General features: G+C 44.7%; 1 protein-coding gene across 3 annotated transcripts in view; it reads right to left on the bottom strand.

Annotated features, from left to right (window-relative positions):
• CCDC9 (coiled-coil domain containing 9) overlaps positions 1-6786 on the bottom strand; it is a 140351-nt gene extending 133565 nt beyond the window's left edge. For 2 of the 3 annotated variants that reach the window (XM_073599010.1, XM_073599011.1), the window contains exons 1-2: positions 6366-6786; positions 223-270 (exon numbers count right to left, since the gene is read on the bottom strand). In XM_073599010.1, coding sequence (XP_073455111.1) covers positions 223-225 — 3 coding nt within the window. In that variant the 5' untranslated portion in view covers positions 226-270; positions 6366-6786. The remainder of the gene's footprint in view (positions 1-222; positions 271-6365) is intronic. The other variant, XM_073599012.1, reaches the window with a different exon arrangement.
• Positions 6787-16062: the final 9276 nt, after the last annotated feature.

Here is a 16062-nt window from a genome sequence, read left to right as displayed (position 1 = left end):
CCTGACTGCATTGCAGGCATTCATAGCACCTTCAGTTGGGCTTGAAGTATGTAACTTAGTCTTCAGTGATATAATATCAGACAAACTGAATCAGGCAGATAACTCATGTTTATAGAGATCACATGCAAAATAACAGTAGATCATTTTTAAAATTACATGGTCAGACTGCAAGAGAGGTACCATTAACCTGTAAACAAAGCTATTCTATGCGACCTTCCTTACCATAACACAGGATTCTATGTCAGCCTGGAAAGCAGTGCTGTCTTCTTCCTGTAAAATAATAAATTTACATATTAACAGCCCCAGTCAGAACAGTTTATTACTTACATATAATAGGGACAGGTGAAACAAATCAATAGAAGTATAGTTGTTGGAACATTAACGGATCTTTTTAACAAATCCCTTCTAACAGGAGAATTTCTCCACGACTGGCAGACAGCTAATATTGTGCCTATCCACAAGGAGAGTAGCAAGGTAGAAGCTGGAAATTACAGGCAAGTGCATTTAAAATCTGTTGTAGCAAAGTTAAAGCAGAACTAAACTCATCAATTTAACAGTTGCAAAAAAGCACTTACATTCCTAGTATGTCAGGAATGTACCGTATTTATCAGCGTATAACACGCACCGGCGTATAACACGCACCTCAATTTAGGAGGGAATTTTAAGGAAAAAAAACTTTTAGGAGGGAAGTTGAAGGGAAAAAAAAACTTACATTTAAATGCCCATCATTGCAGCCTTCTCAGTGCAGCCTTCTCAGTGCAGCCTTGCCAGTGCAGCCTTGCCAGTGCAGCCATGCCAGTGCAGCCATGCCAGTGCAGCCATGCCAGTGCAGCCATGCCAGTGCAGCCTTGCCAGTGCAGCCTTGCCAGTGCAGCCTTGCCAGTGCAGCCTTGCCAGTGCAGCCTTGTCAGTGCAGCCTTGTCAGTGCAGCCATGTCAGTGCAGCCTTGCGAGTGCAGCCATGTCAGTGCAGCCATGTCAGTGCAGCCATGTCAGTGCAGCCATGTCAGTGCAGCCTTCCCCAGTGTCCAGTCCAGCCTTGCCCCAGTCCAGCCTTGCCCCAGTCCAGCCTTGCTGAAGCCTCTGAGCTTCAAAATCGCCGACCGAGATTTGAAAATGGCGCCGCCGGCGCCGAAATACACAGAGCCGGTCCTCGGCTCTTCTCGGCGGCTCTCGTTTACTTTCGGTTCCACTCGGACGGTGAGCGGAGCTACCCGAAACTAGCCGAGTATACTCGGCTAGGTTCGGGCGGCGCTCGAGTGAAACCGAAAGCCGCTGAGAAGAGCCGAGGACCGGCACTGTGTATTTCGGCGCCGGCGGAGCCATTTTCAAATCGCGGTCAGCGATTTTTTCGTTCTGGATCGCAGGGGATCGGCGTATAACACGCACCCGCGATTTTCCCCTGATTTTAAGGGGAAAAAAGTGCGTGTTATACGTCGATAAATACGGTAATTGTGATATTTGCTTGTGCTTTCAACCAAACCATCAAATGGTTGGTGTCATAACTGATCATGTGTGCAGCACCATTTGCAGATCAGCCTGCAGAGACACTGAGTATGATTTAAAATGATGCAATTTAAAGCCCAACTTCAACCAGCTTTAACACTACTTCGGCACTAGTTCTAGGAGATTTGTAACGATTTGATACGACTTCAGTGCTGCTTCGGTGAGATTTGCTGAGATTTTAAATGTACTGCTACTTGGCCTTGACCAATCAAAAAAGGGCAGTGTGTGACAGAATTCCTGTGGCAACTTCAAGACACGCTGCATCCTTTTTTCTGCAGTCCTTGTAGTCTGCATTTGAAGACTCATACAGAGCTGGCCTTTCACAAACCAAGCTAATTAGTTCCTCTTTAGAAGCATCACTCTTTTTCTTTTGGGAGCCATGCTGCTGTTCTCTTCCTCACACACCACTGACTGCTGACCATGTGACATGTAGCTACATGTGGAGGTGTGGAGGTGTAGAGGTTGGGGGGGACAGGGGCTGTCCATGTCACAGGGAGGAACAGTGATGGTCCGGCTGTGCAGGGATCTGATTTCAAAGCCATGTTATGGGCAAAAGTTTGACTAGCAAAGGGTTAATATTTAAAGGGGTTAACCCTTTGCTAGTCAAACTTTTGTGTGCACGCTCCCGAGTCCTGCATCTGTGTACAGGACTCGGCCCCGGCATCATTGGATTTGATTGACAGCAGCAGGAGCCAATGGCTGTGCTGCTATCAATCTATCCAATCAAGAGTCAAGACAACGGTCAGAGAGGTAGAGCACGTCTCCGCTGAGGAAACGAACGGGCTCAGGTGAGTAAAATGGGGGGCCAGTCAGTGAGCACAGGATGCATAAAGGTGAAAAAACACAAGGGTTTACAACCCCTTTAACTTAGTAGTGCGGATATAGACACAGGTACGATTTGCAGCACAATTTACATTACAGTCTATAGCAGTGAAATTGTGCTGAAGTCCTGAAAAAGTAATGCATGAACTACTTCTCAAATCGCACTACTTGAAATTGTACCTATTAAGACACTGCCATAGAAACATATAAGATGCTACTTCAGGTGCGATTTGTAAATCGTATGTCATACCCAAAGTGTGACCGGATGCTCAAACCGAGGCTGGGGGGGGGGTCTGGTGTGCCAGGGGAATAAGTCCCTGCTGGGAGAACACAGTGATTATTGCTAGTGGCTACAATAGCCGCTAGAAATAATTGCTTGGAAAATCAGGCAGGTTGGTTGTATTGTAGCAAGAGATATACAAATAAACCGCCCCTGAATCTCTCTTACTCCACTGCGCCAAAGAAAAGTGCAAAGCTATATAAAAGATGTGTAAATGAATACAAAATGTGTGTACATACACAGTGTACAGTGAAAAAAGCTGCCACTTAAATAAATACGTAAACTGATCAGAATCCCAAAACTATACCTCTCACACGTGTACAGATAGAGATAGCGGCACTAATATAAATTGTGTAAAATAATGGGTCAGAGCAGCATAATGCCTATGACCCTCTACTTATACATAAAAATAATAATAGTGTCATGAAAAATATTATTTTTATCATGAAAAGAAATTTCTTTAACACCCAGTGAAAAGTGTCACTATAAATTACAAGAAATGAAACACACTTCAATGGTTACACTCACTTTTAAAAACTGAAACATAAAAGCCTTTAAAAAAATCCACAGCAAGCAACAGGATTAGTGATCCAACGGTGCACCGCGGTCACAGCGGACCTGAAGTGTAAACTGTGTATCTCTCACCCAACCTTCTAAGGCCCCAGCCATCCGATCGGTGTAGTCCTCCCCAGACAGCGGCATCTAATGTCAGTGCGATGGAATGCTGTGTAATCATGCCCAAGACATGTTTCGTCGAAAAGACTTCTTCAAATGGGATTTCCCATTTGAAGAAGTCTTTGGCTGGGGCCTTAGAAGGTTGGGTGAGAGATACACCAGTTTACACTTCAGGTCCGCTGTGACCGCGGTGCACCGTTGGATCACTGATCCTGTTGCTTGCTGTGGATTTTTTTAAAGGCTTTTATGTTTCAGTTTAAAAGTGAGTGTAACCATTGAAGTGTGTTTGAAGTGATTTTAATAAATCTGTCAAAATGGTATCACGCTATGTGGAGCACTTTATTCATTTTTTCACATATGGAGCTGGCTTGATTGGATTCACGGTTCATCACATGTAACCCAGGTGTGGTTCAATTGCTGTTTTGCCGAACACGAGAGTGGGAGGCTAAACAATCTGGTGAGTGCGCTCTTCAGAGGGAGTGGTGTCACTATCACGGTGGTGTGGTGGAATAGTAGAAGATTTTTCACACAAGAAGATTGAAAAACAACTGTTGAACTTATTCATTCATTTCTTGTAATTTATTATTTATAGTGACACTTTTCACTGGGTGTTAAAGAAATTTCTTTTCATGATAAAAATAATATTTTTCATGACACTATTATTATTTTTATGTATAAGTAGAGGGTCATAGGCATTATGCTGCTCTGACACATTATTTTACACAATTTATATTAGCGCCGCTATCTCTATCTGTACACATGTGAGAGGTATAGTTTTGGGATTCTGATCAGGTTGGTTGTATTGATCGATCAACTTGGGTACATGCAGCCTGTCCATACATGGTTTGAATCTTGGCCAGTTCCTGCTGAACCATCTATGGCCGGTTTAACCCTTGGGTGGTTCAGTGGATATTCAGTTGGCTAAAGGATAGATACCTAGGTGTGGTTGTAAATGGGGCTCACTCAGAACAGAGACCAGTCACTAGTGGTGTATAGGGATGAGCCGAATACCCCCTAGTTCGGTTCGCAGCAGAACATGCAAAAAATTTGTGCGAACACCGTTAAAGTCTATGGGACGCGAACATGAATAATCAAAAGTGCTAATTTTAAAGGCTTATGTGCAAGTTATGGTCATAAAAAGTGTTTGGGGACCTGGGTCCTGCACCAGGGGACATGGATCAATGCAAAAAAAAGTTTTAAAAACGGCCGTTTTTTCGGGAGTGAAAGTGAAAAATTCCTTTAAATTTCGTACCTGGGGTGTGTCTATAGTATGCCTGTAAAGTGTCGCATGTTACCCGTGTTTACAACAGTCCCTGCACAAAATGACATTTCTAAAGAAAAAAAAAAAAAGTCATTTAAAAATACTCGCGGCTATAATGAATTGTCGGTCCCGGCAATACACATAAAAGTCATTGAAAAAAACGTCATGGGATTACCCCACAGTCCATTACAAGGGCCCTTTGGGTCTGGTATGACTATTAAGCAGAACCCCGAACCAAAATTAAAAAAAAAAAAAAAAATTTGCGTGGGGGTCCCCCCAAATTCCATACCAGGCCCTTCAGGTCTGGTATGGATATTAAGAGGAACCCCGTACCAAAAATTTTTTAAAAAATGGCACGGGGGTCCCCCTCAAAATGGATTTTAAAAATCCATACCAAACCCTTATCCAAGCACGCAACCTGGTGCGCCGCAGGAAAAGAGGGGGGGACAAGAAAGCGCCCCCCCCCCCGCCTGAACCGTTCCAGGCCACATGCCCTCAACACGGGGAGGGTGCTTTGGGGTAGCCCCCCAAAGCACCTTGTCCCCATGTTGATGGGGACAAGAGCCTCATCCCCACAACCCTTGACCGGTGGTTGTGGGGGTCTGCGGGCGGGGGGCTTATCAGAATCTGGAAGCTCCCTTTAACAAGGGGACCCCCAGATCCCAGCCTCCCCTCGTGTGAAATGGTAACGCTAGCATTTTACAAAAAAAGTGTGAAAATGGTAAAAATGACATGACACGGCTTTGCCGCGAACACCCCAAATTGTTTGCTATTCGGCGAACACCCAATGATCAAGTCGAACTTAGGTTCGGCTCGAACTTCGGGCTTATCCCCAGTGGTGTACCCCAAGGCTCTGTATCTCTATGCAAGTGATATATTTAAAGGTTTGTTGGGCAAGGTTTGTCCCTTTGCTGATGACACAAAAGTGTGCAATTGGGTTGATATCCCTGGAGATGTCTGTGTAAGGCTCCATTCACACCTGGGCGTTCTGAATTGCCACAATTCTGCCTGGGATTCAGAATTGCGACAAAACACGCAACGCAATTGCGAAGCCCATATTTCTCAATGTTACTCCAATTGCTGTGCAATTTTGCCATGCAAAATCGCATAAACAAAATCCAGAATTTCTTTTGGGCAACATGGGTCCCACCATTTTGCCACACAGCAAAATCACACTGTGATTGGGGTGCAACTGAGAAACAACTGCATCGCAAACGAACCACGCTTTTCGTCACGATTCTGATTCAGAACACCCAGGTGTGAATGAAGCCGAACATAGAACAAGATTTGTAAAATTGGTACTGAGTAAATTGAGGCCAGAGACCTGTACCAAGCATACCGGTAAAGGAAGAGTGAAGACAGGACTCCGATCTGCAGAATTGTCCTAGGCCTCCGCTTACAAATATATCAAAGCCATTTGACTAACGTAACAGCCAGTCAAATAGCATTTCCAGAAGGCAAGCTCAGCCTAGCAGCCCTCTCAGTTCGGGTTGTCTGTGAAGTGCTGATTGCATTGTACTACAATCATTCAAGGCAGGACTGTACCCAACTCAGCTCCCCCACTTCAATGGTAGAGATGCATGTAAACAAAGACCCTATGCTGGCAGCATCGCACCCACTTCCTTAGGACCTTACATGGCCGCACGTGTGTAATGACTGCCTCTCCACACCACAGTGCATTGTCACCCAGCAATGTCTGTGTCAGCCCTTAATTTATAGAGGACATGCATAGTCACAGCACACAGACAATACAAACGACAACGCTTTCCGTTCATCACAGGCAGTATTAGGGTTCTGGACACAGACCAACACAGCAACTTACCACTTATAGACCTTCACAGGAATAATCCCCTCTCTCCTGCAGCTGCAATCCGACTTCCGGATTCGCACACGCGTTTTCCGGTCCGAGTTACGCCCACCGTACGTCAGCACGCTGCGTAGGAAATGGACTAGGTGAGAGGGGTCTGGCTGCAGACTGGAGCTCCACGTTTGACAGGAAACACGTGGCCTCCACTCCACTTTTTTTTTTTTTTAAAGAACTTTAATGTAGGAAACATTCATATACAGTGGCACAGCTCGTGGAAGTGGAGGACACACGTTTCTTGTCACATGTGCATTTCCCCCAGGGTATCTGGCTGCAGACTGGAGCTCCACTCTCCAGAGGAAACATGTGGACTCCAGTTTTGTTTTTTTTAACCACTTAAGGACTGGAAGATTTGCCCCCTTTCCATCTATTAAATCTTCTGACCTTGTTGTTTTAACTTTGGATAGTAAAACATTTTTTTTCTGCTAGTACATACCTTATACAGCCCACTTCCTGTTTCTTGTCTGTAAAAAAAGCCTAGGCATATGACATCATGCACAGCTCTTTCTTTCACTCCCTTGAGAGTTTGCCAGAAAGGGAGGGGTGATGAGTCATACGAGGGCCAATGAGAGCTGCGGAGCTGGAGGTGTGTGTCTATGTAAATCCAGGAAGCAGCTTCAGCTGCCCACAGTTAAAATGGATGCAGCCAGACTCAGTGGAGGGAGATTTCTGTAGCATATATAAAACAATATGCAAAGTGGTTGGAGGGAAGCTTCAGAATGGCAAAGATGTTTTTATTACAAATTATGTGAGCAGACTGCAGTTCCTCTTTAATGACTAGGCCATTTTCTGTGATGCGGCACAGCTTCGCTTTACCTAACAACTGCGCGCGGTCCTGCAACGTTGTGCCCAAACAAAATTTGAAGTCCTTTTTTTCCCACAAATAGAGCTTTCTTTTGGTGGTATTTGATCGCCTCTGCGGTGTTTATTTTTTGCGTTATAAACAAAAAGACTGACAATTTTGAAAAAAATACTTTTTTCTTCATCAGTTTAGGCCAATATGTATTCTTCTACATATTTTTCGTAAAAAAAAAAAAAAAAAAATCACATTAAGCGTATATTGATTGGTTTGCACAAAAGTTATAGCGTCTACAAAATAGGGAATAGATGTATGGCATTTTTATTATTATTATTTTTATTTTTTTTACTAGTAATGGAGGTGATCATCGATTTTTAGCGGGACTGCGACATTGCGGTGGACAGATCAGACACTTTTGACACTTTTTTGGTACCATTGACATTTATACAGTGATCAGTGCTATAAAAATACACCGATTACTGTATAAATGTCACTGGTAGGGAAGGGGTTAACACTAGGGGGCGATCAAGGGGTTAAATGTGTTCCCTGGGAGGTGTTTCTAACTGTGGGGGGGGGGGACAACTAACTGGGAGTACAGAGAGATCACTGTTCCTGATCACTAAGGATGGCATGCTCGCAACCCCACGTGCACAAGCCCACCAGGAAGCTTTTATTTTTTATGTCACACAATATTAAGGCGAAGGTTTCAAAATTTCAGTAGAAAACACACTAAAGTGAATTTAAAAGGGAAACAAATGCAGTAAGTTACTCATATTTTTAGTAAAACATAAAAGATGAGGTTGCACCGAGTAAATAGATAACCAACATGTCAAACCATAAATTTGCGTGTGTCTATGAAATGGGGACAAGCTTCAGTACCCTGTATATTCTATAGACGACACTTCAAAAGCCCCCTATAGGTCATCAGTTTAGTGTTAGAGTGGATGTCTGGTGCTAGAAATATTGCTCTCACTCCGATGTGTGCGGTGATATGTAACATGTGTATCACAATCGCCGTTTTCAAGCGTACGCATCCCTGACGCATGTGCGTTCGTACATGAGGTTTTTTTTTTTTGCTTAAAGTGGACCTATACCCAAAAGGGGAATTTCCGCTTGTCTGCCTCCTCCACCCCTCTGCTGCCACATTTGGCACCTTTTGGGGGGGAGCGGTTACCTGGTTTTGACTTTGGCAAAGTCAGCCGGAAGTTCGACCTCCTCCCAGCAGCCTGCAGGCGTGAATAGATAGTCGTGACCAGTTTTTCTATGTCCGGGTATGACAAGAGCACTTCTATAGGTAATTCAGTGAGCTCCTGGGTCAGACCATTGAATTGTGCCCGGGTGGCATGACGTAATAGAAGATATTTAAAAAAGAATTTGTTCGTCACTCCACACTGTGCCTTCAAGTCTTCAAAAGAAATGAATGCATCATTAACAAAAATATGAGATACGTGGGTGACACCGAGTCCACAGGGAGTCTGGGTGGCCCAGGAGCTCTAAGAAGTTAGGGTTGTGCCATAAAGGGTCTTTGGGAGACACCCCACCCGAGATTGTGATCACCTTATTTCCTTCATGCCAGGCTAGCCAGCTAACTTCTATCGGAGAGCCACGGGAGCAACGTTTAGGTATAGATCTATGTAGTGTATCAATAAGTGATACCCCAGAGCCAGCAAGAGCGTTCAATAGAGCGGTGGAGCAGGACGAGGAGGCCTCCAGGAACCAGTCATAAACATATGCGAGCTGTGACGCTATGAAGTAGTGTCGTAGGTTAGGGCAGGCTAACCCCCCCGTCAACCTTAGTGGCCTGAAGGGAGGCCCTAGCAATCCTTGGGTTTGACCCCTGCCAGAGGAAGGAGGATAAAAGTGAATTAATTTTGTTGAAAAGTTTTTTAAACAAAAAGATTGGGGATGCCCGGAAAACATAAAGAAATTTAGGTAGATATATAATTTTTAAAATGTTCACATGGCCAATTAAATTTAGTGGTAGGAAGGCCCAGGTACGAAGCCTGGTCTCCATGTGTGTTATAATCGGGGTAATATTTAGGGATTCAAAAGTGGATAAGTCTGCATTGATATAAATCCCCAAATATTTAAATGTGGGCTGGATGGTCAATTTGGATTGAGATAGGTATGTATAATCAAGTTTGGGTCCTATAGGAAATGACACAGACTTATCCCAGCCTACTCGTAGCCCAGAAAACCTTCCCAAACTCCCCCCACAACTCCCATTAGGGAAATAAAGGAGTGCTCCGAGCCATCTAGATAAGTTAGGGCATCGTCTGCGTATAGGGAGATCTTTTCAGACAGCTCCCCACAGCAGATGCCGCCTACCGTTGCCGCCTGCCACAACGCCAGAGCAAGAGGCTCTATTGCCAGTGCAAACAGAAGCAGCAAGAGAGGGCAGCCCTGCCTGGTACCCCTTTGTAAATGAAACACATCAGAAACATCCTTATTGGTACTTATCCTGGCCCTAGGGTTGGTATAGAGCAGGCGGACCCACTTGATAAATTGAGAGCTGAAGCCCATACGGTGCATAGTTTCCCAAAGAAAGGACCAGTTGACTGTGTCAAAGGCTTTTAACACATACAACAATAACACTAGTCCACTTTTTTGGTCAGTGGCAGCCCTGTGAATATGTAGGTACAGACGACGAATGTTATCATACGTACTCTTTCCAGGCATGAACCCAGTCTGGTCCCTATGAACGAGGTGAAGAATGACCTTCTGCAATCTTAGAGCTAGAACTTTAGCCAAAACCTTGATATCGCTATTAAGTAGTGAGATTGGACAGTACGACCCGCACAACAGTCTGTCCTTATCGGGTTTGGGTATCAAAACAATCAGGGCTTCACACATGGAGGAGGGAAGTATGCCCTCCTCCAGTGTCTGTCCAAACAGAGTGTAATTTCTGTGCCATTTCTTCCGCATAGTTTTTATACCATTCCGCGGGAAAACCGTCCAATTTTGGAGTTTTATTGGAGGGAAGAGAGTAAATGGCCTCAGTAATTTCTTCAATTGATAAGGGTTAGTCTAAAATAATATTATGCATGTCTTCCAGTACAGGGAATTGAAGGTATTCAAAGAATCCCAACGTCTCAAGTTCAGCCGTGGGGGGCGGGGCAGAATAAAGGTTTTCATAAAAATGTCTGATTAATGATCAGTTGGTCAGATGCGACAGAGCCATCAGGTAGCTGAAATTGCGGTATAGTCATATTAATGTATTCTGTGCGGGAGAGATAGGCCAACATTTTGCCGTTCTTGCCACTATATTCATGCAACCTGGCCGACAGATACAGCTGCTGCTTCCGTGTTGCATCCTCCCTATGGAGGTCCAGGGCCCTGTGCGCTCCCACCAAGACTTCGTGGGAGTCCGGTGTGGGAAGCACAGAGTATTGGGCCCTGGCAGACTCCAGGGAGGACTCCAAGGCCAGCCTGAGAGGATTTCCTATGTTTGGCAATATTGGAAATGTAGGAGCCCCGCACAGTCTCCTTAAAGGCGTCCCATGTGGGGCCGGGGGAAGCAGATCCTACGTTTTCCACCCAAAAGTGGGACATGTCGTGTCGGACCGGCTCCTGGAATTCGGGGGTGGAGATCCAAAGGGGACTGAGTTTCCACAACTGAAAGGAGGGCCTGTGACCCAGTAGTAGTTCCACACTGAGAGCAGAGTGATCAGATAACGTCTGAGGTAGATATGAAACCGTCTGGATATTTGAGGCCAGATCAGGGGTCCCCAGAGCATAATCCAGCCTGGAAAGAGTACGGTATGCCCGGGATTGGCAGGAGTAATCCCTGGCCTTAGGATGATTTTGTCACCAAAGGAGGTACACCACTGCCCAAACAGCCTAGACTCATATTGGAGGGGTTTTAATCGATTCAAACTAGGATCAAGTACTGAATGAAAGTCCCCTACTATTAGGGTAGCATCATCAGGGGGAATTACATTCCCCCTGATGATGATACGTATGCCCTGTGTCGAAGACACGTAGGGGAGGGCCAGGACGGAGTGTTAGGCAGCAGCAGCTGTCGGTGCTGGGACGGTCTCCATAACCTCACTGTTACATCCATAACCTCACTGTTACATCCAGGTTATATGCTTTTTCAGAGTGGTGCACCGACGCACCCTTAAAATGTGAGTACCCCCTTTGGGGGAGAGTTTTTTATCTGACCTTGGAATAAATATTTTAAACGTTATCACACTATATGGTTCCTTTCCTTTTTTCCTTGCTTATTGTTTGAGCCTATGCTGGAGCCTGTTTCCTGTGATCCACATAGAGCCATGGGTGGCTCAAAAGCATTTTCTGACTATGTCTAGCGACTTAGTCACATTCTCTAAGGTGAGCGCTTTACCTTGGGGGGGGGGGTCACCTTTTGATTCACCATCGCATGATCTGTGGCACATGGAATTTGAGCACGTTTGAATACATCACTACTGAAGATCATCTGTTATCACTTTTGTGAAGGACTTTTGTGTTCACTATATATCTAGTTCATGATGGACTATATGTATCGTGTGACACTTTGCACTTTTTGATTGGCACATGTCACTTTTTAGCATTTGTTTGCATGTATGAATTATTTTTGAAGCAATAACATTTATTATTATTACTATTATTACTTTATATGTCAATTGCACTTTTTTAGCACCTGTTTTGCACTCATTTGATTTGGAGCAAATATATTTATTAATACTACCATTATTACTTCATATGCCCATTGCACGATTTATTTGTGCACATTATGTTCATTTACTTTATGGGATATAGTACATAGTGTGGCAGATACCTTTGCACTTTGTTGTTTATGTACTGTATCTCTTTGTGCCGTGATAGGGGCACGTTCAGCACACTCTAGCGCATCATTATTTTTATTTATTAGGGTAGCAAGTGTTGGCAAAGTGGAAAATTGTGTGCTCAAATCGGTAAAGATTGCAGCCGTGACAGGGGGAGGAGCGTACACCACTACCAATAGCAGTGGCGTAGCATATATCGTTGTAGAAAAATATAATGACCCTTGGGGTCCAGGACCACTCGGTCACATGAAAAGGGGAGGCCCTTCCTTATGAGAATGGACACCCCCTGGCATAATTGGAATATGTGGAGTGGTATCCGTGCATGACCCAGTGTTTTTTGAGGGCAAGTACTTTAGATCCCATAAGGTGCGTTTCCTGCAGGCACAGTATATTAGGTTTATGTGCCTTAAGGAAATCAAACAGGGAGGCCCTTCTAAATTTAGAGTTTAAGCCCCGGACATTCCAGGAGATGCATTTGACCATAGACATGGTGAGATATTAAAAAGAAATTTTGAGTAAGATGAAATAAAGGTGTGGATGGTTGGTATTATAGGTAGAACATAGGTTACCACATGGCTGCAATCCCAGGGGGGGGGGGGGGCGAGGCAGAAAACAGACACACACATACACACACCAGTCAACCAGTCACACAGCAAATCAATGACATACAAAAGTCCATATAGGACAGGCAGTAGCTCAAATTTAACCCCTGCCATTCCCTAAAAACAAGGGGCTGGCTTATTCCCCAAACTGCTGGTACATACTAGGAACATGGCCAATACAGGCAAGTCAGCGAACAAACTTTAGATCAGTGAGTGATCAGGAGTAACCGAACATTAGCAGCATAGTCACCAAGTGGAGATCTGCATCCTCTTAACGAAGCAAAGAACATGGAATACCTGCCACAGGTATGTTCCCCATGGCTGGGGCAGAAAAAAGAGCACATAACAGGGGAAAAACCCAGATCAGGTATCCGGTGCCTGGTCAGACATGCGGCCAGCCTGGTGCAAGGATTCAAGCCAGGAAATGGCATTTGCTGGGGTTTGGAAGAAATGCACTTGGCCCTGGTGCACAACTCTCAGCGTGGCAGGAAACAGCATAGAATACTGTATGGTCTTCTCCCTCAGCTTTTGCTTGATGTGTTGGTACTTAGCTCTTGTGGCACGGACTGCTAGGGAGTAATCTGGAAAAAGGGACAGCGATGCATTATTAATCTTCAGGCTCCTTTTTATGTGGGCAGCACGCAGGATAGAGTTCCTGTCTCTGTAGTTTAGGAAATGGATCACCATAGTGCGAGGAGGGTTGCCTGCAGGAAGCGGTCTGCCTGGTACTCTGTAAGCACGCTCCATGACAAAACAAACAGTCCTTCCCAAACTCCTGGGTAAACCAGCACTCCAGGAAGGAGACTGGGTTGCACCTTCTACCCGTTCAGGCAGGCCCACCAAGCGCAAGTTGTTCCTGAGTAAACAATTCTCCAAATTGTCAACTTTATCCTTCAGGGTTCGGACTTTGGTGCCATGTGTTTTTAACGCAGGTAGGACGGGGTCGACAGTGTCTTCCAGATCACTGATACGGCGTTCAGTATCAGAGACCCGGTCCCTCATTTTATGCATGTCCTGGCGCATTATGGTAATGTCCAGCTTTAGTTCCTCCACTTTGCCCATACCCTCTGAATGATTTACCTTAATTATCTTAAGGACATCCAGCAGGGTGGGCTCCGTTCCGGGCCGTCCTCCAGGACGCCATCGCTGGAAGATGGATGGGCCGGCAGCACCGGGGGGGGAGCGGAGGTCCCAGGAGATGGTGGCAATGAGGGATCAGATTCCTCGCCAAAGAGATCCGGCGTGGATGCCAGGGATGATTGTAGTATGGCTGAGCGGCGACCATCTTGGCAAAAGCGTGTGGTGATACTCATCCTGGCCGGGGGCTGTTTCTTCCCCTTTCACTTTCCCATCCACCAGAATCACACAAAAAGTATCACAGGGTCTTCCCCAAGTGTTCTGGAGAGGTTTGAGCCAATTTTGAGTGGCAGGTAAGAAGGATTACATAGGATTGTGCAGAGGGATTACGGAGCTGCTAAAAGAAACGTTCGCTCACATGCTGCGTCAGGCCACGCCCTCTCCTTCGTAGCTCTTAACTGATGATCTATAGGGGGCCTTTGAAGCGTTGCCTATAGAATATACAGGGTACAGAAGTTTGTTGCCATTTCATGGGTGCATGCAAATTTAGGGTTTGACATGTTGGGTATATATTTACTTGGTGCAACCTCATATTTTATATTTTACCAAAAATGTGGATAATTTATTGCATTTGCTTCCCTTTAAATTCACTTTGGTGTATTTTTTACAGAAAGTTTGAGTTTCCTAGACCTTTGCGGTAATAGTGTGTCAAATTGGAACTACCACTATTTTATTCTCTAGGGTGTTTTCTTTCAGAAAATATATAATGTTTGGGGTGGGGTGGGGGGGGGGGGGGGGGTTGTAATCTTCAGGTCAAAAAAGATTTTTTAAACATGTCTGCAAAAACAGCTCTGGCAGCGAAAGGGTTAAAGTTGATAATAAAAAAAAAAAAATTCCAAAACTGTGGAAGCCCCACGTTTCCTGTGGAGAGTGCAGCTCCATTCTGCAGCCAGACACCCTCGAGGAAAAGCAGATGTTACAGGAAACATGTGGCCTCCACTTCCACGGGTTTTTTGTAATGTCTAATGAATGTTTGTTACATTAAAGTTCATAAAAAAAGTGGAGGCCACATGTTTCCTGTCAAATGTGGAGCTCCAGTCTGCGTTTTTTTAGTTTTGGAGCGGGATTAGAACGGCCTGTCAGGTTTTTATTGCTGTCTGTGTCCCCATTAGGGAGAGTCACCCTTTCTATAGATCCTATTAATTTATCACTGAAAGTAAATGGAAATTTTAAGTGGTCCCCCAAACAGGAATAGAGGCCTCTTACCATGTGATCAGCTGTCAGCCAATGACAGCTGATCACATGATCAAAACAAAACCTCTGTGATCGTTTTTTTTTTCTCCTCGCGCTGACAGTGCGAGGAGAAAAAAAAGCCGATCACCGGCTCATTAGCAAGGGACATCGGTCCCGAAGAGGAGGAGGCAATAATGCCTCAATTGTGCCACAAGTACCCCCTGCCAGTGCCACCTGACACATTGCCACCTGACAGTGCCCACCAGTGCCACGTATCAATGCCCATGAGTGCCAACTATCAATGCCTACAAGTGCCACCTATCAATGCCCACAAGTGTTTCCTATCAATGTACCAGATCAGTGCCCATCACTGCCACCCATCAGTGCCCATCACTGCCACCTATCAGTGCCCACCAGTGCCGCCTCATCAGCGTACATCAATGAAGGAGATAAATTACCCTTTTTAAAATTTTATAACAAAATATTTAAAAAAAATTTTTTTTTTTTTTTTGTTTTTTATTTGGTTTTTTACATTTTTTTAACAAAAAATAAAAACCGCAGAGGTGATCAAATACCACCAAAAGAAAGCTCTATTTGTGGTGAAAAAATGATTAAAATTTAATTTGAGTACAGTGTTGTATGATCGTGCAAATGTCATTCAAAGTGCGTCAGTGCTGAAAGCTGAACATTGGTCTGGATAGGAGGGGGGTTTAAGTGCCCTGTAAGCAAGTGTTTAAAGGGTTAGTTTACCTTTACAAAAGAAAAAACTGCCTATGCAGGTAAGGGGTGTTTGTAGATAAAATCAAACTGTACAGCTCTGACTAAACTTGAATAATACCCTTGCTAGGCCATTTTCAGACCTCCTGAAGCCTGACTGGAATACTCCCAGGACGTTGCTAAGTGAGCCCTAGTAATTATTGTTCACCTCCACCATCACATGAGTGAACGCTTTCTCCGATTCAAACTTCCTTGACCACTCCCCCCACCCCCCCGCCTCACTTAGCAACATTCTAGGAGCATTCCAGTCAGGCTTCATGAGGTATGTAAATGGCCTACACCCATAGCAATGGTTTTATTCATCTTTAGTCAGAGCTACACAGTCTGTTTATATCTGCAGACAACACACAACATAGAAAATAGTTGTTTCAGTGAATCTA

Source organism: Aquarana catesbeiana, linkage group LG09 (genome assembly GCF_042186555.1).
Source record: "Aquarana catesbeiana isolate 2022-GZ linkage group LG09, ASM4218655v1, whole genome shotgun sequence".
Taxonomy (NCBI): domain Eukaryota; kingdom Metazoa; phylum Chordata; class Amphibia; order Anura; family Ranidae; genus Aquarana; species Aquarana catesbeiana.
Note: the sequence above shows the minus strand (reverse complement) of the source record. Positions and strands in the feature narration are given on the sequence as shown.